The 22,932-nt window shown below is 41.9% G+C and overlaps 1 protein-coding gene, 1 non-coding gene and 1 pseudogene across 8 annotated transcripts in view; 2 read left to right on the top strand and 1 right to left on the bottom strand.

Moving 5' to 3' along the window:
- The window catches only part of DSTYK (dual serine/threonine and tyrosine protein kinase), a 54,449-nt gene that overhangs the window by 12,970 nt on the left and 18,547 nt on the right, over positions 1-22,932 (bottom strand). For 4 of the 7 annotated variants that reach the window (XM_023548313.2, XM_064273321.1, XM_023548312.2 and 1 more), the window contains exons 2-4: positions 19,396-19,787; positions 5,189-5,858; positions 176-408 (exon numbers count right to left, since the gene is read on the bottom strand). In XM_023548313.2, the coding sequence (XP_023404081.1) occupies positions 176-408; positions 5,189-5,858; positions 19,396-19,787 (1,295 nt within the window). The remainder of the gene's footprint in view (positions 1-175; positions 409-5,188; positions 5,859-19,395; positions 19,788-22,932) is intronic. The other 3 variants (XM_064273322.1, XM_023548311.2, XM_023548314.2) reach the window with 2 other exon arrangements.
- On the top strand, positions 11,764-11,867 carry LOC111750735 (U6 spliceosomal RNA). Its single transcript, XR_002785821.1, has one exon. It is a non-coding gene; the product is annotated as a U6 spliceosomal RNA (small nuclear RNA).
- LOC135228316 (small ribosomal subunit protein eS24-like) lies at positions 16,752-18,043 on the top strand (annotated as a pseudogene).

Here is a 22,932-nt window from a genome sequence, read left to right as displayed (position 1 = left end):
GTTTTACTGCCTATGAGCACCTCCCTTGCACAGTGGTCATGTCATGGGAAAACCAAGTAAAATTAAAACTGGACTGGCAAAAGGTTGAGGGAAAATGCCAGGCTAATTTGAAGTTGGGCTTGTAGGTAGATTATCTGTGACATGGTGTTTTAACAACCATTCTTTGAGCAGCTACCTGTTTGAGATAATTACTGGTAATGTGAACTGAGACATCATGAGACTTCTCCAGGCTCTGCAGACACCGTTCCAGGGTTCCCACAAAGCTCTCACGTAGGTAATCCACTGAGCTGATCAGCTTGTTAGCCACCGCCTGATTAAGCCGGGAGATGATGAGCTCCTGGATCTGTCGGATGCAGCACTTGATCTCCCTGGTGCCCACTGGTTCCCCATTCTCAGGGACAATGACATCTATGGAAGCAGAGAAACGAGCCAGTCATCTGTGATGGGGGAGAGGCAGGGACACTAAATAAAGGGGTTTCCCATGTCAGTGCCAAGAAGTACCGTGATGATGGCTACAAAAAAACACATGTTTGATTTATGGACAACTCCAGACCCTCAGCATGATCAGAGGCCAGGTAGCCCTCAACCACTAAAGGCAGCTAAGGATCCTGAGAAAGAACCACTGTGTCCAGAAGGAGCCAGTTGATTTTGTTAGCTTTTATGTCACATTATAAAAGGAGAACAACAACATTCATTGAATGCAGACTATTTGAAAGGCACAGCAATAAGTATTTTACATATGTCATCTCATTTAACCCTCACAGTGACCTTGGCAGGTGGGCATTACTGGCTATGTACTGCAGATCACTTTGAGGACGAAGCCGGCGCCGGGAAGGGGTGGTACAGTTAGGGAGTGATGCCATCAGCATTTGAGCCCAAAGCTCACTGACTCCAAAGCCTATGATCTCTGTAATATCTCACGCCACCTAGCATATTAATGAGAAAAATCCAAGAGTCAGGAATTCAATTCTAATCGATTACCAGATAAATAAAAAGTAAGACCCAATTGTTATCCCCACCATTCCACTACCTCTCAGGATTAGAAAGTCTGTTTTCCAAGTGAGAGGATAACAGAACTTAAGAAAAGACAAATTATGTGCCAAAACATCTGCTCCTAAAAAGGCACTCTCATATCTATTGGTGGAAATGGAAACTGGTGCCACCTCTTTGGCAATGTCTATCAAAATTTTAAATCAATAAATGAATGAAAAAATCCACACACCCTTTGATCTAACTATTGTGCTTCTAGGAATTTTTTTTTCTAGAAATATTCCTGTATAAGTCCCAAAGATGTGTATGTACAATAATGATCAATGCAGTAGAGTTTATAATGGTGAGGGGGAAAGGAAACAGCCTAAGTGTCTATCAGTAGCGAATAATTAAATAAATTAAGGTATATTAATCAGAAGAAGACACATTTGTATGCACATTTGTGGAAAACTCTCTAAGATACATTGTTAAATGAAACAAGCAAGGTACAGAAGAATACATGGAGGGCAACTGGGTGACTAAGGGACAGTATCTTTATACCTTTGAATAAAGTATCATATCTGTAGGTATCACCTTTTTTAAAAAAAAATTAAATTTTATTAAGTATGTATAACATGATCTCCAGCGTACATAACCTTTAAAACAAACAGTAATAGAAGTTTGGCTCCATAGGATATGTGACAGCTCTCTTCTAAATCTATTTATCATTGGCTTTCCCAAGGTAAGTTTGCCTTAAAGATACCCAGAAAGGACTTAGCATAAGGTAAGAATCAGACATGTAATTCACGTCTAATATGTAGGGAACTTATGTAGTAGATCCACAAATCCACATGTAGGCAACAGAACCAAACATTTGATCTACTTGGTCCCAGTTATCCCCACATCTGTTTGACTAACCACTGTATCCCAGGCACCAAGCATCGTATGCCCGGCACATACTAGACAATTCAATATTTCAATGTCTGCCCAACCTACCTGCCCTGACCACCCTTTATCATGTGTACTGTGATGCTGGCATTGATGTTCCAGTGTCTTTAATTAAATACTGAGAAGACTTCCTAGGATTTCCACTGCAAGTAAGCATGTCTCAGCAACTCCTCCCTGCAGTGGGAATTCACTGAAGAGCAATCTTTCTTCATCTTTAGAAACACCTATAAGAAATGAGGCATCCTGTGCTTGCTAAAGTCAACTATATTCCCTTTGTATTTCTAAGTGTGACACAGCTTTACACCATCATTCATACACTCACTCATTCTCCAAAGACATACTGTGTGAAAGGCTGTGTTACTTGCTGCACAGGATATGATGATGAGACTCAGATCCTGCTCTCCTTCAACATTAAGAGTTCAGAAAATAGAAGAAAGGAACATAAATGACTATTAAAAAGACAGAAGGTGAAATATGCCAGAAATAAGTTACAAATAAAATGCTGTGGGAGTTCAGGTAAATGAGATTATTATTAACTATAAAATTTAAAGAAGAGTACATGAAAAATGGCATTTGGGAGAGGCCTTAAGGATAGGTAGGATTTCAAAATTCACGGACAGATAAACGGCATTTCAGGGTTACAGAAGCGCATGAGTGAAGAAAAAGTGAAGAGAATGTACAGAGGACAGGAAGAAATTACGATCAACCACAATGGAAATTGCAGGAAGTGCACAGTGGGAAATAAGACATGAAAACTTGGGAAGGGCTAGCCCTTGGAAGACCTTTAATTCAAGGCCTGTAGAAATAGGTAGCCAGAAAAGATGAACTGAAGATGAGAAAGAAGTCCAGGAGACCAACTAGGAAACAACAGTCCAGTCAGACTAAAGAAGAGGAGAAGCACAGGTAAGAATGAAACATGGAAGACGACTCATCAGGACTCGCCAACTGAATGGACGTGGGACAAGGAGAAGAAACCAGCTGAAGGCAATGCTGAGATTTTGAAGCTGGGTACCAGGAAGAAGGTGGCATCAGGAACTGGGAACAGTTTAGGAGGAAGTAACACACAGAAATTAATAAGAGTATGGGCTCAGGAATCAGACTGTGTAGACTCAAATCCTGCCTCTACTATTTACTAGCTGTGTGACCTTACACAAATCAATCTTTCTAAGCCTTAGCTCCCTCATCTAGAAAATGATAATAAGCCACCTAGGGAGGCTGTTTTTGAAAAAAAAATTGATGTCATGTTCCATTCAGTAAATTTTGAGCATCTATCTACAGGTTCAAAAAGCCTCCCAGATATATCCTAGAGAAGTAAGAGCGTTTACACGAACAGATATATGCACACCCATGTTCATTGCAGCACTGTTTACAATAGCAAAAAGATGGAAGCAACCAAGGTGCCCATCAACGGATGAATGGATAAATAAAATATGGTATATTCACACAGTGGAATACTACGCATTGATAAAGAACAGTGATGAATCTGTGAAATGTTTCATAGCATGGAGGAATCTGGAAGTCAGTTGCAAAAGGACAAATATTTTATAAGACCACTATTATAAGAACTCAAGAAACAGTTTAAACAGAGAAGAAAATATTCTTTGATGGTTACAAGATGGGGGAGGGAGCGAGGCTGGAGGGGGTTATCCACTAATTAGTAGATAAGAACTATTTTAGGTGAAGGGAAAGACAACACACAATGCAGGAGAGGTCAGCACAACTGGACTAAACCAAAAGCAAAGAAGTTTCCTGAATAAATTGAATGCTTTGAAGGCCAGCGTAGCAGGGGGCGGGGGCTTGGGGACCATGGTTTCAGGGGACATCTAAGTCAATTGGCATAATAAAACCTATTAAGAAAACATTCTGCATCCCACTTTGGAGAGTGGTATCTGGGATCTTAAACACTAGCAAGCAGCCATCTAAGATGCATCAATTGGTCTCAACCCACCTGGATCAAGGGAGAATGAAGAACACCAAGGACACAAGGTAATTAAGAGCCCAAGAGACAGAAAGGGCCACAGAAACCAGAGACTACATCAGCCTGAGACCAGAAGAACTAGATGGTGCCTGGCTACAACCGATAACCGCCCTGACAGGGAACACAGGAGAACCCGTGCGGGAGCAGGAGAGCAGTGGGATGCAGACCCCAAATTCTCGTAAAAAGACCAGATTTAATGGTCTGACTGAGACTAGAAGGACCCTGGTGGTCATGGTCCCCAGACCTTCTGTTAGTCCCAGACAGGAACCATTCCCAAAGCCAACTCTTCAGACAGGGATTGGACTGGACAATGGGATAGAAAATGATACTGTTGAGGAGGGGGCATCTTGGATCAAGTAGACACATGAGACTATGTTGGCATCTCCTGTCTGGAGGAGAGATAAGAGGGCAAAGGGGCTCAGAAGCTGGTGGAATGGACAAGAGAGAGTAGAGGGAAGGAGTGTGGTGTCTCATTAGGGGAAGACCAATTAGGAGTATATAGCAAGGTGTATATACATTTTTGTATGAGAGACTGACTAGATTTGTAAACTTTCACTTCAAGTACAATAAAAATTAAAAAATAAAAATAAAAGCCTCCCAGATGATTTGGATGCATAGCCATGGTTGACAACCTAAAGGATAACTTGCAAGCCATGTCGTTTTAATTAACAGGAAGTAAAGCTTTTTTTTTAAAGCTAGTATTTATACATGGAGGTTTATACCACAGTCTGCATACAAACTCAGCAGCATCTGAACTACAGACACCAAAAGACCTGGCCAGTTATCTTAGCCCAATTTTGTTCATAGCCATTCATGAAGAAAAGCGAAAAACATTACTTTGGGCAATCTTCCTGAGATGGGTTTCAGGAGCAGCCTGAAAAGAAAATGAGACACAAGATAAAAAAGCAGAACCAATAAAGAAGCATGGGCCATGCTGAGGGAGCAAAGGTTACAGCATGACCTAGTAACATTCTTCAAGCAGCTCTTCTTCGACGCCATTAGGGCTAGGGCGGATGCAGATATAAATGGGAGATTTACGATGAATTTAGCAAAAGTTGAGCTAACAGTTCTGGGAAGGAATGACAGCGGAATATTTCAAGAAAGTCTCTGAGAACAAGAGAAACCACTTTGCTAAATGGTTTAAGGTAAGCTCCTGCTGGTAACAGTGAGGTAGATGAGATTACCCTGAGGTTCCTTTGGGCTTAAGAGCTAATGTATTCAATTTCCAGCTAGAGAAGAGTTAGAGGCTCCCACAGGCCCAGTTCCCTGCCAAGCAAGCTCTCTGGTACCTACCTTTAAACTCCATGTTAGCAGCATCATCCAGAAGTTCCTCCTTCATGGTGTTAAGTGTCTCAACAATCATGTCTTTCATCTCCTCCTGCTTTCGGTTGGCAATATTCATCAATGATTCATACAACTCATTCTCCTTTTTTCGAGTATATTCCAAACGTTTGGGGGTAATCTGCAGGTCCCGCTGCATGTCAAAGGCCTGGTTAATAAAGATGTCAAGGCAGCGGCAGTGCACCAGGTTCAGGGCCTTGGCTACATCCACCAAGTGAGTCTGTAGCACCTGATGAGAAAAAGTGCTCAAGTGTCTCAGCTTCTCACTTTGTTCCACCAACATGCTCTGAGCTTTGGTGTCCTGGCCAGGGGCCCCACAGTTACAGTGACTGCTGCTCAGATAGCCCAGATCAATGAGCTGGCGATGAAGTGGTGATCTTTCACTCTCTGTTCTTCTGGTGGAGGAGTCAATGATTTCTGAGCCCAGCTTCGGCACTTTGAAAAAGAATACGGGAAAGGAAAAATACTCTCGGATTTCCTGAAGCTCTTGCTCATCCCTCTCTGAGAGTTCATCTTTGTGGAGAGCATAGGTTACCACAGGCAAGAAATCATTCACCAAGTCACCCAGAACATCCACTGTGGGCCGGAGGCCTTGGCACGGTGCCACCACAATGTCCACTTCCTGGAAGGGGAAGGGGGTCAGATCAGCACCTCAGGGTCAGAATCAACCCTTGCCTCCCCAAAGTCCCACACTGAGACCAAAATCCAGATCTCTGATGGGGCAACTGGACTTCCACCTGTCATCCGTTCACCGCCTTCCTCTGGTACCAACACTCCCTGGTGCAGCCTATGCAGGCAGGCACTCAGCTAGAGAGAGTGAAAAAATGAGTTAAGTAGAAAGGATGGCAGTCCCTTTAGCCATTTCAGATCAAAAGAATATTTGGTCCCTGCCTTCCTTTGTTGCTTGACAACTCCCACTGATTCCCTCCAATGAAGAAATAAGACAAATAATGGGGGGAAAAAAAACTGTTATGGAAATTATCAGACTGAGAATGAGTCTGCCTAGAAGAGTCCTCTCCCTCTCCCCTTCTCCTCACACCCGATATTTCCACCATTCTAACCTGGCCGACTCCCAAACACCCTTTAAATCTCAATGTGTATGTCATGTCAGACCCTCACAGTCCTTTCTATTACCCAACCCCAAGCACTCTCTACTTCCCCTTTCTTAATAACTCACCACATTTATAGTTTATTTAATTTAAAACCCATTTTTCCTGTTAGTCTCTAAACTCTTTGAGGGCAGGGACCATGTCTTGTCCTCTATTGTAACTCCAGTGCTTAGTACATAGTTCCATTGCCTTCAAGTCAATTCTGATTCATAGTGACCCTATAGGACAGAGGAGAACTGCCCCACAGGGTTTCCAAGGCTGTAATCTTTTTTTTAATTGTGCTTTAATTGAAAGTTTACAGAGCAAATTAGCTTCTCATTGAACAATTAATACACATATTGTTCTGTGACAATCGTTGTCAACCCTGTGACATGTCAACACTCTCCCCTTCTTGACATTTGTCCAGCTTTCCCGTTCCCTCCTGCCTTCTTGTCCTTGCCCCTGGGCTGGTCCAAGGCTGTAATCTTTACGGAAACAGAGTGCCATTATCTTTCTCCTATTGAGCGGCTGGTCGGTTCGAACCGCCACCCTTTGGGTGAGCAGCCAAGCGCTTAACAACTGCACCACCAGGGCTCCTTCAGCACATAGTAAGCATGCAATACTGTTGAATCAATTAATTAAGCAGCAAACTAAAAGCCAGGTTCATCAAACATTATTACTGTCCTATTGTGAGAGTTTGCAAGTATCCCAAAGTTTTGTTTACCTAAGTCTTGGTAATACCTTTTGTCTCATGATCTCTTGTTATGGCAGAGACCAGTTTACCAAACCAAAAAACCCACTGCTAACAAGTCGACTGCGACTCATTCCAACCCCTCTAGCCTATTCAATATTTAGGCAAATGTCCTTTTCAGATAGGGGCTAGCCAATGAGATGTCAGTGGGCAGCATTTCCATGAAAGCTCTTTAGAGGAGGGTTGACTCTACCAGAAGTATGGTTGTTGGCTTGCCCTTCTTCCTGCCTGGAATACAGATGTGATAGCTAGTGCAGCAGTGGTCATCCAGCAACCCTAGGGCAAGTCTGAGGGTGGAAGCCAGTGTTAAGGATGATGAAGCAAAAAGAAAGAGGGAGCCTAGGTCCCTGATGACCGCAAAGCTGCCATACCAGCCCTGAACTAACTGCCTTCATTCAGGCTTCTTTTATGTGTGTGGGGGGAGGTGGGGGAAGTGGGGGGGGGAACCCCTGTGTCAAGTTTAAATTCCTGTTTCCCTGACTATATTATTTGCTGATTATATTGAACCCAATCCCAACTGATACACCCAAGTTCCTAATGTGAGTTTCAAGGATGATCTTTGGTTTAAAACAAACCCTCTGCAGGTCCTTTACCCAGCCCGTAGTTCTGCTTTGCGTTCTATTTCTTTCCTGAGGATGTCAAAGCACCTAAGGCAGCACATATTTCATTCCACCGCATAGGCTGCTCCTCTAAGTCTCTGAAACCGTCTACTTTGCCTGGCATTCCAGGCCTAAGGGTTGGCCTGGGACTCACACCATCGTGAGAACACAAACTTTAGGAGTCTCCAGAGGTCTGCAAGTTCAAAAAATCAAGCCTCCACAGAATTCTAACATATTTTGTGGTCATAAAAGAACTCAACATAAATCTGCTCAAGTCCTTAACAGTTATCAGATATTAAAATTTTACTTCTTTTTAATCTCTCCCACTCCCAACAAAGTGCAAAGGTCCCACTTTCTTCCTCAACAAAGAACTAAGCTTTATTTTCAAGCAGGTCACACAACTTTCATTTGACTGGCTACCTTGAGCTTTCTAAAGCTAAAAGTGCCTCAGCACCTCACCATTTGTAATTTGAGAACATACCATATAAATCCGCCAACTCTCCACCCAAGCCGAGGCCAAGTAGAAACTTGCTGTTTCATCTGTGCCTGAAATCGCACCGAGCGTTTTCGGGTTAGGAGCCTACCCTGACACTCATCGTGCTGTTGTACAAAACAAGCCCCTTTCACCACCCTGAGTCACACACGCTAGAGTGTGGATCACTTCAGTGAGGCATGTTCAAAAAGATGCTAAGGGAGAAATTCTAAGGTTTAGAGCAGAACACAGAGTTGCATAAATGCCAGCATTATATTATGTATAATTATTCGATAAAGAATCCCAAGAAATGAAAACTGTTATACTAACGTTGAGAATAGTAGGTAAAAGTGTTTTTTAACATATATATTACACTATTGTAAAGCTGTCCTAAATGTATACATTTTTTAAAAAGATATAAATTTATCAATCAAATTTATTATAGGAATATTATGAGAAGAAAGTCTAAATTTATTCAAAACTGAAGTGTTGTTTAGAAAATTTCAGAAAGAATTTCATTTGCTTGTTTATTTGATGGATTTTCTTAAAATTCTAAACTATATTGCCAAGCTCTCTTTGAAAGATCTTTTTGTATGTGCAACAGAACCGTGAGCCACAGCTGCTAAGTCCATTTGTAGGACCAATATTCTTTCTGAGAGACAAAACCAAACCAAACCTGTTGCCGTCGAGTTGATTTCAACTCACAGTGACCCTACAGGGCAGAGTAGAACTGACAAGTCAACTTTATTTCCTCATAGGTTCAAATTCATCAAAAAAAAAAAAAAGACTGAAGGCTTTCTAACGGTAGGGTATAACCTATATATATTGGCATTCCTAAATATATCTCATACTAAATAAAAATAGATAGAAAACAGGTAGCCTACTCTCTCTACTCCATTAGCTCCCCAGTTAATTAACTTCCAGCAGTTGGTCTCACCGCTTCCGACTGCCATGTCAGAGGCACTGCAGGTGGAGACCCTGGCAACAGAACAAACTAGACGGAACGTGCTGTGCGAATCTGCAATCCTCACAGTGAAGGGGATGACTCATGCCTGACGGTTATAAACAAAAAGGGAAGCCAGCACTGTCTCCAGGAGACAGGGAGAGAAAAAGTAATTAATACTGAGAAGAGTAAGCCAGAGCTCTCTTAGCCCTATTATGGTTACCTGAGAGGCAAGTCTGACCTCGGATTGTCTGTTTCATGAAGGCTAGCTATATGCCTACCACCTAGGACAGGGCCTATCACTTAACAGGTATTCAATAAAAATAAAATATGAACAAATGATGCTTTTACTATTTACTCACAACCACTTTTAAACGTCACATATAAAAGTTTCTATCTTTCAGCCCACAACCCACATAATTTAAAGATTTCTCCTGATCTGGAATTGCTGTTTGCTCCCTACTCCAAGAATGAGGCAGTGAGTAAGCATTTTGCTCCTAACTCAATAAAGAAAAAACAATTTTAGGGAGTCAGGAAAATATCTCATAATTCCCATTTTGAGGCACAATGAATTCCTGAAGAGGTTTCTCTTGCAGAACACATTCTGCATAAACCCAGAGGGTTTATGGAAGTTGATCTGTTACCCTTAATTTTTCTGATAAGATGAAGAAAATGCAACAGAAAGGAGAATACAACTCAGCAAACACCAGAACTCACCAATTTGGTTTTATTTTTTATATAAAATGACATTATTCTGAAATGCCAAAAAGGCAATCACTCAATCACTGAAGAAGCCTGACCACTTCCTTAGTAAATCCTTAAGAATACCGGCTCTTATTGGTCAGAACTCTTTGCTCTGTGGCTCGTGGTGCATTACTGAAACGACTGTAGCTAAAGATGATTATACTGATGATTCAAACAGAAAACAGTCGTGTACTCAGGCTGAAGCTGGTAGGCAGCAGGTGTCTTCGCTTTCTCTGTGGTTCTTAGGCCTCGCATTTACATCACACGGAAAACAAGTACCCAGCTACGTACCAGTCCTGCCCTTGCTCAGCACAGCCTCAACCTCAATCCCTATGCCCATATCCTCGCCACCTTTACTTACAATTCTCCTTCCATTCCATTCTCATGGGGCAGTTGAAAGATTTTTCCTGTTTGTTTTACAAAGAAGTTGATTCTCCTTCCTTTTTATGTACTTCCCTGATCTCACTATCACTCTTAAATATTAATTACATATTAAGAAAAATGCCTCACTATTCGTATTACATTGTAGAAAATACTATGACTCTTATTAACCCTCAATTTTCGGTGGTACAAACACTCTCCAAGGGAAGCTGCAATTGAATGGGTTTCTGGGCTATCACGTGCCTCATAAGACACCGAGACTGGTGTGGAGTCAACCCAGAGCTTTTACAGCAGTCAGCATAGTATGGATACAAGCCCATGGCCCTGTCTAGTAAAAGTATCACTGTGGTGACTGGGAAGCCAGAAACAAGACTTGGGGAAAAAAAATAATCCCAGCCAAAGCCCTAAGCAAGTCACAGAAACCAAGAAACCATCATGTTAAAAGTAGAAATATATTCGAACACCCAAAGACAAAGGTTTAAATCTACATTTCAACTCATAAGCATGAGGCCCTTAAGGATTTAAACTATCTTTTCTGTATTTCATACTACAACGAATTAGATAACAGATAAATCGACAAGACTGTACTGAATAGCCTCTATTCAGTATGTGGATACTCAAACATCAGGTACTCTTATATGGAGATAAGAGTAGGAATCTGCAGATTCATTCTCTTACCACTTATTAGATTCATCAAGAGTTAGAAAGCCAAAATAGTAGAATGGAGAAGAGAAAAAGAGGAAGAAGAGACTAACTTTTAACTTTATACAAACCAAAACCAGTTGCCCTCAAGTTGATTCAGACTCATGGCAACCCCATGCTTGTTAAGAGTAGAACTGAGCTCCACAGCGTTTTTAACAACTGTTTTTTCAGAAGCAGATTGCCAGGCCTTTCTTCCAAGTCACCTCTGGGTGGACTCAAACCTCCAACCTTTTGGTTAGTAACCAAGCATGGTAACCATTCACACCACTTGAGGGCTTTTTTTTTTTTTAAGTTTCTGATATGCATTTATTTTCCTGTGTGATCTGGACACTATCTATGATTGTCTTTGCACATGGGAAAAAAGGACAGGGGCCCTGGAGGCCCCAAATGAGAACCTGGGTGAAGGTGGGAAGTGGGACAAGGTGTGGGGCACGGGGGGGTGGGAGTCGGGGTGAGCAAGCAGACCTGGGAGGGCCTTGAATGTCAGAGGAGGAGGGTGGGCTCCATCTGGGATGCAATAGGGAGTCAGAAAAGGTTTGGGAAGATGGGCTGAAGCATGTCCAGGTGGCAGGGTCAGGGAGGCTCCAAGATGCCAGGATGAAGGAGGTGGGGGTGGGGGCCCACGTGGGCCATGTCACTGCTCCTGCCTGCCCCGTACACCACCAGTGCTCTGCAGGGACTCTTTATTTACTTAATATACTCTTTATACACTGCTGTATTATTTATGTGTTTATAATATCTTTCTCCTCTTGCATTTAATTACAAAAGTAAGTCATAATGAATTATGCCTCTAATCAGAGGAGAGTAAGAACTATAAGTAAGCAGGAACAAAAAGGACTTAATTTTACTGCTTACTTGGGCAGCACATACACTAGAGCTAGAATGACACAGAGACTGGCATGGCCCCTGCACAAGGATGACATGCAAATTCGTGAAGGATTCCATAGTTTTACAATATGGGGGAAGACAGCACAGCATGACTAACGCACAGGAAGACACTGAGAGCTACATAAGAATAAAGGGCAACTACAGTAAATGCCAGAACATATACAATCCGGCAACAACAGTTAACAGCAGACAATAACTTGTGAATACCTACAGTAAATGCCAGAACTTATACAATCCGGCAACAACAGTTAACAGCAGACAGTAACTTGTGAATAGCTACAAAGGTTAATATGTATGCTAAATAGGTGATGGAAATTGTCAGCGATTACACCTGCATACATATGTAATTTTTTTTTGTTTTTTACATATGTAAATATGGCTGTGGGAATTTCTATATACATATTTTTAATGCTGCAGGTATACTCATATATATATAATAGAGTTCATAGGGGGCACAGTTACAGAAACTACTTAGACATCAGGACTAAACTACTGGACTTGAAGGCTAAGGACCACAGTCTCAGGGGACATCTAGGTCAACTGGCAAAAGATACTTCATAAAGATAATGTTCTATATCTTAGTCTGGTGAGTAGCATCTGGGGTCTTAAAAGCTTGCGAGCAGCCATCTAAGAAGCAACTATTGGTCTCTTCCTGTCTGGAGTAAAGGAGAACAAAGAAAACCAATGAATCAAAGAAGCAATTAGTCCAAAGCACTAAAGGTTCACATGAACCGCAGCTTCCTCTAACCTGAGGCCAGAAGAACTAGATGGTGCCTGGCTACCACTACTGACAACTCTGACAGGGATCACAATAGAAGCTTCTGGGTTAGAATGGGTAAAAAATGCAGAAGAAAATCTAAATTAAAAAAAAAAAAGACCAGACTTACTGGTCTGAAAGAGACTGGAGGAAACCCTGAGACGATTACCCTAAGATGACCTTCTAATTTGATACTGAAGACACTCCCAGAGGCCACCTTTCAGCCAAATAATTGAACTATGAAATAAACGATAACACCCACGAAGAATGTACTCCTTAGAATAATCAACTATACGAGACCAAAACCAAAGATGAGATGGCAGGAAGGGACAGGGGAACTAGACTAATGGAAATGGGGAACCCAGGAAGGAAACAAGGAGATGCTGACACATTGCAGGGATTGTAACCAATGTCACAGAACAATATGTGTAAGAATCATTGATTGGAAAACTCATTTCCTATGTAAACTTTCACCTACAGCACAATGTTAAAAAAAGAAAAGGAGTTAAATATAACAAAAGGGAGAAGCTCCAACAAGAATGGTTATGCAGGAAGGGATGGGTGACTGATAGATTAGGAAATCGTCTTCTCAAAAGGACAGTGATTGACTCATTCAAAGGGAGGAAGGAACTGGTCTATGTGCCAGACACAGTGCTAAGTGCTTTACATGTACTCTCTCCTTTAAGCTCACCCGAATCCTAAAAGATGGGGATTACTAGCCCCATTTTACAAACAAGGGAACTGAGCACCAAAGCGTCACACAGCTAAGTAACAAAGTCAGGATGTTAATCCTGGTCCCCTTGACTACAAAGCCCATGTTCCATCAGTAACTGAAGGCCCGCTGTTTGTCAGGCACTGTTTGATCTCATATTACGGAAGTTTCGAAAGAAAAACAAAGGATGGACAAGGTGATTTCAGGAATCCTAGCAAACTGGGGGTGTGTGTTGAAAAGTGTATGCTGGTTACAAATGAAAGGCCCTGCTATGAAATCAGATAGTACCTCTCTCAAGGACTGGTTGAGATATCACAAAAGAAGTAAAAATATATATATATTTTTAATAGCCCCAACAATAGAACTTGTCTGTCGACAGTACTTTTCACCTCTGGGTCTCCAAATCAGGGCAGACTCTCTATCCCCACTGACCTCTGCTCCCAGGGAAACACAAGCAAATCTTGGCCACAGTAAAAACAGAGAAAGCCAAACTGGTGTAGGGAAGAAGTAGACAGGATCCTAGCAAGGAGAGTAGACAAAAGAGATTAAACCTGTAATCTCTTTGTCGGATTTTCTCCCCAAGAGCTAACCTGAAGGTCAGAAATGAATGAATCAGTGATGGTGAACTGAGAAAATATAGCCTCAGCTCCAATCTGTTCTTTTAAGAGTTATCGGGGCTGCTATAGTGAGCAAAGGGATTAAAGAAAGAAAATCTTATATGATACCACTTATGTGAATTATCCAGAAAAGGCAAAGGCATAGAGACCAAAGTTCCTTAGTGGCTACCTGGGGCTGTGGGAGGGGGAAGTGAGAGGTATTGCTTAAGTAGTACAGAGTTTTACTAGGTGATTAAAAAACCTAGAGACAGATAGTGGCAACTGTAGCACAACACGGTGAATACAGTAGTTAATGCCGTTTCATTGTACACATAAAAGTGGCTGAAATGTTTTATTATGTATATTTCACCACAGTAAAAACTAAATAAAATTTTTAAAAGGAAAAAAAAAATCTTGCCTCTAAGCCCCATATATCTTAACAGATACAGTGACCTGTGACAAGTATTCCCAGGTTTCTGGGGCAATACATGCAGGAGAGTCACAGTTCACTGTGCATGTGAGTGAGCGCTGGGGAAGGCAGAGGGAGATGTGAAATTCCAGGAACGCAGGATCACTGCCTACAAGGAATTTGTAACTTAGCATTGGCTGAACTTCCCATATCCCTTTTTAACATGTCGCTTTAGTTCCTCTTTCTTCTTGCCCCACAGAATCATGGTTTATTTTAATTATATCTCTAGAATACTATTCACTTCCCTGTCTTGTACATATTACCCCAACCTTGTCCCCCTCCTTGGAATAGTCATTTTTGGCCCCATTCCATATACTTCCTCCTGCCAACAGTACCATCTTGCCCTGAGGAACTTCATTCAGCCTTCTTTCCTACTTTTTCTTTTATTTCTCAACCCTTATCTTTCAATCTAGATACATTCAAGAGATGATACGGTATCTAGCTAGAGACAGGCAACACATAACTCATTTTGCTTTACAAGGCACCATAATAAATGCCAAAAACTAGACAAAAATTGAGAGAAGCGAGTTTTCTAACAACAAAGTTTGGTAAATTTTGGGATTAAAATTTTGCACTAACTTTTTTCATTTTAAGTAAAACCCTTTATAATGACATGTTGCAAAAACATTAACTGCTGAGAAATTAAAAATATCAATACCTGTATGACATTAAGAACAAATTATTTCCACTGGTAATTATTGAGGATTATGGAGAGAAAACTTTACAATGTCAATTGGTCAAGAGTTAAAAATAGTGAAAAAATAAGTTCATTTGCAAGTCATTAGCCCTGTCCTGGCAACACTGGTCTATCTCAGTTCTCTGAAACAGACCGCACTGGGCATTACCATGAGCTACTGTGGGCAGTCTGGCTGCCAGGTGATATGTACATTTGTCCATAGAAAACATTTTGTGGGGACAAACAGGCACCGATAAGAGCAGAGCAACTGACAGCTTTGTAACTGCCACAGTAATGAAACACCACTGCTAAGCTGCAGGGATTCCACCTCAGGCTTGGCAAGTTTAATCATCTCAGCTCTTTTTTATTCGTTTTCTTATGGTTTTTTTCATAGGGAAAAAATAAAAGCACACATGTATGTGTTTATACATAAATTTGAAGGCAGACAACTGTGTTCCTTTGGACTTAGGCGTGAGGGTGGGCTGAGGCTAGGACTTCGTATATAAAGATAGAACTAGTGAATATGGTGAATGGTGAAATGTGTTGCCAACTGGAAAATGACTTAACACTAAAGAAGGTTTCAGATATTAATAGCTTGTTCTTCTATTATTGAATTATGAACTGAGAATCTCAGGGGACACAGAGCTAAAAAAAAACCTAGGAATACCAAGCAGTGTGGGTCTGTGTGAGTTGGCCCATTCTGGAACAACTGAAAATGGCTAATTTATGAGGACTTTAAAGCAGCACATTAGAAGAATGACTATTGTATGGCAGGGTGGGGGGAAATTCTGCTTGGATAATTTGACAGCTCAAATCGAACATCTCACTTCCCCCCATTCAATCTTGGTTTCCTTTAGCTACATGTTTCCTTTCTCTATCACCCCCCTTACAAACCAAATGGAAGGGCTGTTCAGAGCTAACTCACTGGTCCTAAATATAACTAGAGCGAAAGAAAAAGATCTTCCTTACTGGCATGAAAAATCTTCAAGGTAGCTGTGATATGCTTCAGCAGTGAGCTGAGCGTCACTGATGTCGTTAATGTAGACAGGAGCCTGGCTGTGTAACAGAGCAGTGCCTGAACTCCACAAAGGCTACAAAGGCCCCTCTGAGGCTCAGCATCAAGGGGTTCTAAGCTTAGAACCACTGGGGTCTGTTACTATTTCTACATCAAAACTATTGGAGAATAAAGCAGATCCAGAGAAATACTGGCTAGGAAAGCCTCACAAACCACAAGAAACAGAACACTAGAGGCTACAGAATTTCTCAAGAAAGGAGTGAGAATATATATTTCAGCTGTGCTGGGAGAAAGCTGATTTCCCAACTTCCCAACCAAGCAGCCTCTTCAATTGCTCCCTGGGTTTGGCAACTTAGGACATGCCAGGAACAGGCCTGCAACTCTTACCAGCAAGACGCTTGCTCAGGTGTGTGCCTGGGGCATGGCTCTCGCTTTCCTTCCTGTGACTTTCTTGTATCACCTCAACTCATGGAACAAAAGTAAATGAGCATTTGATTGCAATTAAAAGCAATACAAATAAAAGAACACAGAGAAATCAATCTCTCCTAAAATCAGGTAAGAACTCAATCTTGCCTCTCCTAAGGATGGTTTTGTTCACATTCCAAGACTGTTTTTAAAAGGCAAGAACTGAAAAAGCCATCGCCCAGCTTACAGTGGTCATTTCAGCATTTAACTTCTTTTTTTTAATTGCAGATCACAATATATTAGGTCACGGCATCAGTTTAGTGGGTCGCTTACCATCATTTTAAAAAAAACAAGTCCAATAGAATAGAAAAGAAAATATCAGTGTGTTTTGCAGGAAATAAAAAGACTGCTTTGTGAAACTTCTGTTTCAAAAGTATAGGTACATAGGTACTGGTTCATGATGTGAGATTTATTTCTTACAGTGAGTGAAAGTTTTAAAAAAAAGTTTGAAAAACACTGAGCTGGACGGGGTGGTATATCACAGAAAGATTATGGAGACATCAAATCCTTGTAAAGTGTGAAGTTCATGGGTCAAGTGAACAGGCCTCAGTCAGCAAACAAGGACTGGAGCTAGGAAGTACCAGCTTTCAGTCTGAAGACAGAGGCAACCCCCCACTGACTAAACCGCGCTGAGGTTCTGTTTGGGGTGATGTGAAGCTTTTGGAAATGGGTAGTGGTGATGGTAGCATAACATGGTGACCGTAATTAACGTCACTGAATTAGATACTTAAAAATGGTTAAAATGGCATTTTTTTTGTTATATATATTTTATTACAATAAAAATTTTAAAAAGCTCTTTGCTTTCTTGGCTGCTTGAGGATCAACTGTCATCATGAACGGCATGGTAACTATCTGGACTCAGAAGTTCATGACCAACTGACTACTTCAGCGGAAACAAATGGTCACCAATGTCCTTCACTCTGAGAAGGCAACAACACCTAAGACAGAAATTCGGAAAAAACTAACCAAAGCATACAAGATCACACCAGATGTCATTTTTGTGTTTGGATTCAGAACCCATTTTGGTGGTAGCAATACAACTGGCTTTGGCATGATTTACCATTCCTTGGGTTATACAAAAGAAAAACGAACCCAAACATACATACATGTCTTGTATGAGATGAAAAAGATCTCAAGAAAACAGCAAAAGGAACCCAAGAACAGAATGAAGAAAGTCAGGGGGACGACAAAGGCCAATTTGGGTTCCGGCAAAAAGGTGGAGTAAAGATTCTGCAGTGACTTGATCTGTGGCAATGAGGGGGATTTTGTACCACAGGATTCCTAAACTATAAAAACTTAAATTTTTTTAACTGAGCTGAGAGAAAATGCTGGCTTGTATACATAGCCCCCTCTACATTTATAAAGAACAAGAAACCTGGACCCTGGAAAGAAATGAGATACTAGTTTCAACTTTTAGAGTGGTCCCAATCAGAGGACTCACTTATTAACTGGGAAACTGAGCCTCTCAGAACAGAGGCAGATGAAGAGGTTCTGAGAAAGCAGAGACCACTCTTCCAGTCCTGCCAAAAAGCCCTTCCTTCCCGGCATAGCTAACCAAAGTGATGGGCTCTCTATTCTGAACATGTCTGCTGTCTGAGTTATCTAGTGCTGCTATAACAGAAATACCACAAGTGGACAGCTTTAACAAAGAGAAATTTATTCTCACAGTTTAGGAGGCTAGACGTCAAAATCCAGGGTACCAGCTCCAAAGGAAGGCTTTCTCTCTCTGTCGGCTCTTGAAGAAGGTCCTTGTCATCAATGTTCCCTCGGTCTAGGAGCTTCTCAGCACAGGAACCTCAGGTCCAAAGGATACGCTCTGTTCCCGGCACTGCTTACTTGGTGGTATGAGGTTCTCCTGTCTCTCTGCTCAAGTCTCTCTTTTATATCTCAAAAGAGAGTGACTTAAAACACAACCTAATCTTATAGATTGAGTCCTGCCTCATTAACATAACTGCCTCTAATCCTGCCTCATTAACATGACAGAGGCAGGATCTGTAACACACAGGAAAATGGCATCAGATGACAAAATGGTGGGCACTCATACAATACTGGGTATCATGGCCAAGTTGAAGCACATTTTTGGAAGACACAATTCAATCCATAACACCTGTATTCTTTTCCTCCTGCCTACTCCAGACCCCTAACACAGTCACATCATTCGCTGATCCCCACTTGGCCTAATTAAATAACCTGGTCCCAGCTATCCAGTAGGCAAGGAAGCCCAGAACAAGAAAAGAGTCCTTCCTAAGTGGAGCTATGAATGCTAGGTAGACAGTATGATCTCTTAGCCGAGGCCACAAGAACCTGTGTGCTCTTTGGGAGTTTATTTCAAGTCAGAAGCAAAGATATTCCTCAGATGACTGGGTGGCCATTTCTCCTTGCATGAGCCAACCCTGTTCTTATATGCCCAAGTTCCATGATCTGTCACACCTAGTAAAATGATGGCTAGACTTAAGGAAAAACCCACAAAATTCTTCACTTGGTCTCAGTTCTAATAAGAATAGTAATTACCCATTGTCTTAGTGTTCCTTTTAGATGGGGATGGATAGAGACAATTCCAGCAACTCCTTTCTTCTATGAAATGAAAAAGGATTTCTAAGTCTGACCATAATTATTCTGTAAAAGTATTATAAACAGGCAAGAGTCACAGTCCTATTTTAGAAAAGGGAATAAGCAGGCAAGGAGACAACCTGCCCAGGGCCTAGCAGCAGGGTGGCTGAGGCAGAGGTGGGCACTGCTATACCCCTAGCTGTTTTTCAGCCTCCTCGATTATGTTCCTTTGACTTCACAAACTGAAGCTCAGAGCCCAGAGTATGTTTCACCAAATTACTTTCTGAGAAAATCCAAACGAGAGAAAAGCTGGTCTGTACATGTGACTGGTGTGTAAGTATGAGATGGTACCTGTAACAGAGCATGGTGCATCGCCACCTCCAGTTCCGCTAAAACATGGGCGGCGTCCTCACTGTCTTCTTGGACCTCCAGGTCCTCCTCAGGGATGGTCTCCCAGTTGCCCCGGTGAGCAACCAGAGTGTGCACTAGTTCATACTGGCCAGGGAGTGCCAGGCTGACCCGAGTCTGAGTCCCATAGGTGAAGCGAAGGCGCCGAAGCTTACAGCTCTCCTCACTGCCCAGCTTGGTGGTAGGAAGCACCTGCACCCCCAAGAGCAGGTTCAACAGCTGGCACTTTACATTACAATCCTGGCCAAGGATCAAGATGCAGGGCAGGCAGTCCACAATCTGCTGGAGGTACTTCTCTTCCTTGGGTGGGAAGGAAATGCAGCTCAGCTGGCCTGCTGCGGGAGGGAAGGGTGGGAAAGGAGAAAGAAGTTCATAGGGAAGAGTGAGGAGGGGCAGAAACAGACAGACAGACACACACACACGCAAACACACACACACACACAGAACCCATCAGGAGGCAGGGTCCTAGAGGAGGAATTTCTAGGTGAAGGAAATACCAACAGAACATCCCAGTCAGAAAAGGCTCTTCAAATATCAAACAGAATTCCCCTCCCTGGCTCATCCCCAGGAAATGAGCTGCTGTTTCTATCCAGAAAACGTGGCCCATACCCATTGCTGCTGTGTCGATTTCAACTCATAGAGACCCTATAGGACAGAGTAGAACTTCAGATTTCCAGGGCTGTAATCTTTACTGGATGGAAACCCTGCAAGTGCTACGGCTGCTAACCAAAGGGTCAGCAGTTCGAATCTGCCAGGCGCTCCTTGGAAACTCTATGGGGCAGCTCTACTCTGTCCTATAGGGTCGCTATGAGTCGGAATCGACTCAACGACACTGGGTTAATCTTTACCGAAGCAGACTGCCACATCTTTCCTCCTCAGAGCAGCTGGTCTGAACCATCCACCTTTCAGAGAACCAAAAAAAAAAAAACCAAACCCACTGCCGATGAGTTGACTCCAACTCATAGCAACCCTATTGAGCAGAGTAGAACTGCTCTAGGGTTTCCAAGCCTGTAATCTTCACGGAAGCAGACTGCCTCCTCTCTCTCCTGTGGAGCAGCTGGTGAGTTCAAGCCACCAACCTTTTAGTTAGCACCTGAATCTTAACCACCGTGCTACCAGGGCTCCTGGAAAAGATGGCAGTGACCTGATTTACCTGTCTTTTTTTCATTGAGTAGAACAGCTGAAGGAGTGTAAAAGGATTCAATCACAAATGCAAGATCATTAAAATGACAATGCCAGAAAAAGTCTACATTAACTGAAACAAGAGTCCAAGGAGAAACTACACCTAAATACAGACATTCCCCAGATGATGAATGAGTTCTGTTCCTAAGTCTGTCTTTAAGTCGGTTTGTACATGAGTCGGAACAGTTAGCTACGGTTCATATCTAACGTCAGTTAGTCAAATGTCTGTCTTAGTATACAGTATATCCTGTATCTTTCTATGCATAGAAAACATTAAAGAAATACTTCCAGATACACTAAAACACCTTTAACATAAAAAAAAAAATACAGTAATAATAATAATAATGTTTTGAAGCACGTCACAAAGTAGCACCCCTTTGTTATTATAAACCACTGTATGTACCTGGAATTTTTAATATAGTAGGCTTTACGGGAGTTGGTTCATGCCTACAGGTTGTACATAAGTCGGACATTCGTAACCCAGGGACTGCCTGTATGTCAAAATTAAAACCTTCCTTCTAAGAGAAAACCTAATACTTGAACATATATGGCCCTTTTATATTTCTCTGCCATATGCAATTTTAGCTTGTTACTTTCCTCACTTATGACATATTTTGTAACTAAACATATTGATGAGCTACATCTTCAAGTGCACACATATCAAAATAGAATGTTATTCAAGTTTGCATAAGCTCTAGAATCTTTGCCAGTTCATCTCCCTGATAGCAGGTGACAGCATCCCAGCTGCCAAGTCATCTGTTTTCTTAAAACATAGGTGCTCATTTAAGATCAATACTTCCTAATCAGATCACATCCCTTCAGCTTATGGATGACAAGACCCTGGGTAAGACAAAGAGAAAGGGCTGTTTGTTACAATAAAATCCAGGCAAATCCAGGAAGAGATGCAATCTATCTCGACAACACCCTTCTTTCAGGACAACCACCACTAATCTAACTAGCTAGCTCCCCAAAATAGATTCAAATAGTATATCGAGGGAGAAGAAAAAGGTTCCTAAGATATGAAAACCTCTGTCTGGGAAAAACATTCGGAAATTAATTCCCTGAAACTCTCAGATTCTGAACTAGAGCTTTTCTCTGCCTCTTCAGTACCAGTGCTTACCTAAACCTATGATTCAGGCAACTCCTGCATCTGCTCAGAAAGGCACACACACAATTCTTAGGCTGTAAGAAGGTCCATCTAGGCATAAGATACACACATCTTAATTAAAATTTCAGGTGGCACCAAAAGAAACAGTATTCACTTTAGTCACTTAACCATGAGCTTCATTAACCCATTTGTAAGCTGCTTATTTTGCTCCTGTAGTTGAAGGAAGAAGGAGCCCTCGTAGCACAAACGGTTAAGCACTCAGCTGCTAACTGAAAGGTTGGTAGTTCAAACCCACCCAGCTGCTCCACGGGGGAAAGACCTGGCAATCTACTTTCGTAAAGATTACAGTAAGAAAACCCTGTGGGGCATGTCTTAGTTACCTAGTGCTGCAGTAACAAATACCACAAGTGAATGGCTTTAGCAAACAGAAGTTTATGCCCTCACAGTCTCGTAGTCTGGAAGTCTGAATTCAGGGTGCCAGCTCCAGGGGATGGCTTTCTCTTTCTGATGGCTCTGGGGGAAGCTCCTTGCCATCAATCTTCCCCTGGTCGAAGAGCTTCTCTGAGCAGGGAACCCAGGTCCAAGGGACTCACTATTCTCCTGGCTCTTGTTTCTTTGTGGTATGAGGTCCCTGTGTCTCTCTGCTTACTTCTCTCTTTTATATCTCAAAAGAGATTGATTGAAAAGGACCCGATTCAATGTCACTGGTTTTTTTGTTGGTTTGTTTTTAATCTTGTAGATTGAGTCCTGCCTTATTAACATAACTGCCACTAATCTCACCTCATTAACATCATAGAGGTAGGATTTACAACACATAAGTAAATCCCATCAGATGACAAAATGGTAGACAGTCACACAAAACTGGGAATCATGGACTAGCCAAGTTGACACACATTTTTGGGGGGTGACACAATTCAATTCATAACAGGGTAGTCCTACTCTGTCACATGGCGTCACTATGGGTCAGAACTGACTCAAAAGAACCCAACAACAACAGCGGAAGCAAGACAGGCCTGACTCATTTTAAAGATGTTATCCCACTTCAGACTTTTTTTTATCCCACTTCAGACTGTATCTACTCTGCTACAAAACTTGCTATTTCAAATCCTTGAGCCTCTGTCTCTTCCACAAATGGCATCACCGAACCAGAGATAAGGTTTCAAGAGATCTGCTTTCACCCAGACCCCTGT

Source organism: Loxodonta africana, chromosome 20, assembly GCF_030014295.1.
Source record: "Loxodonta africana isolate mLoxAfr1 chromosome 20, mLoxAfr1.hap2, whole genome shotgun sequence".
NCBI classification, from domain to species: Eukaryota; Metazoa; Chordata; class Mammalia; order Proboscidea; family Elephantidae; genus Loxodonta; species Loxodonta africana.
Note: the sequence above shows the minus strand (reverse complement) of the source record. Positions and strands in the feature narration are given on the sequence as shown.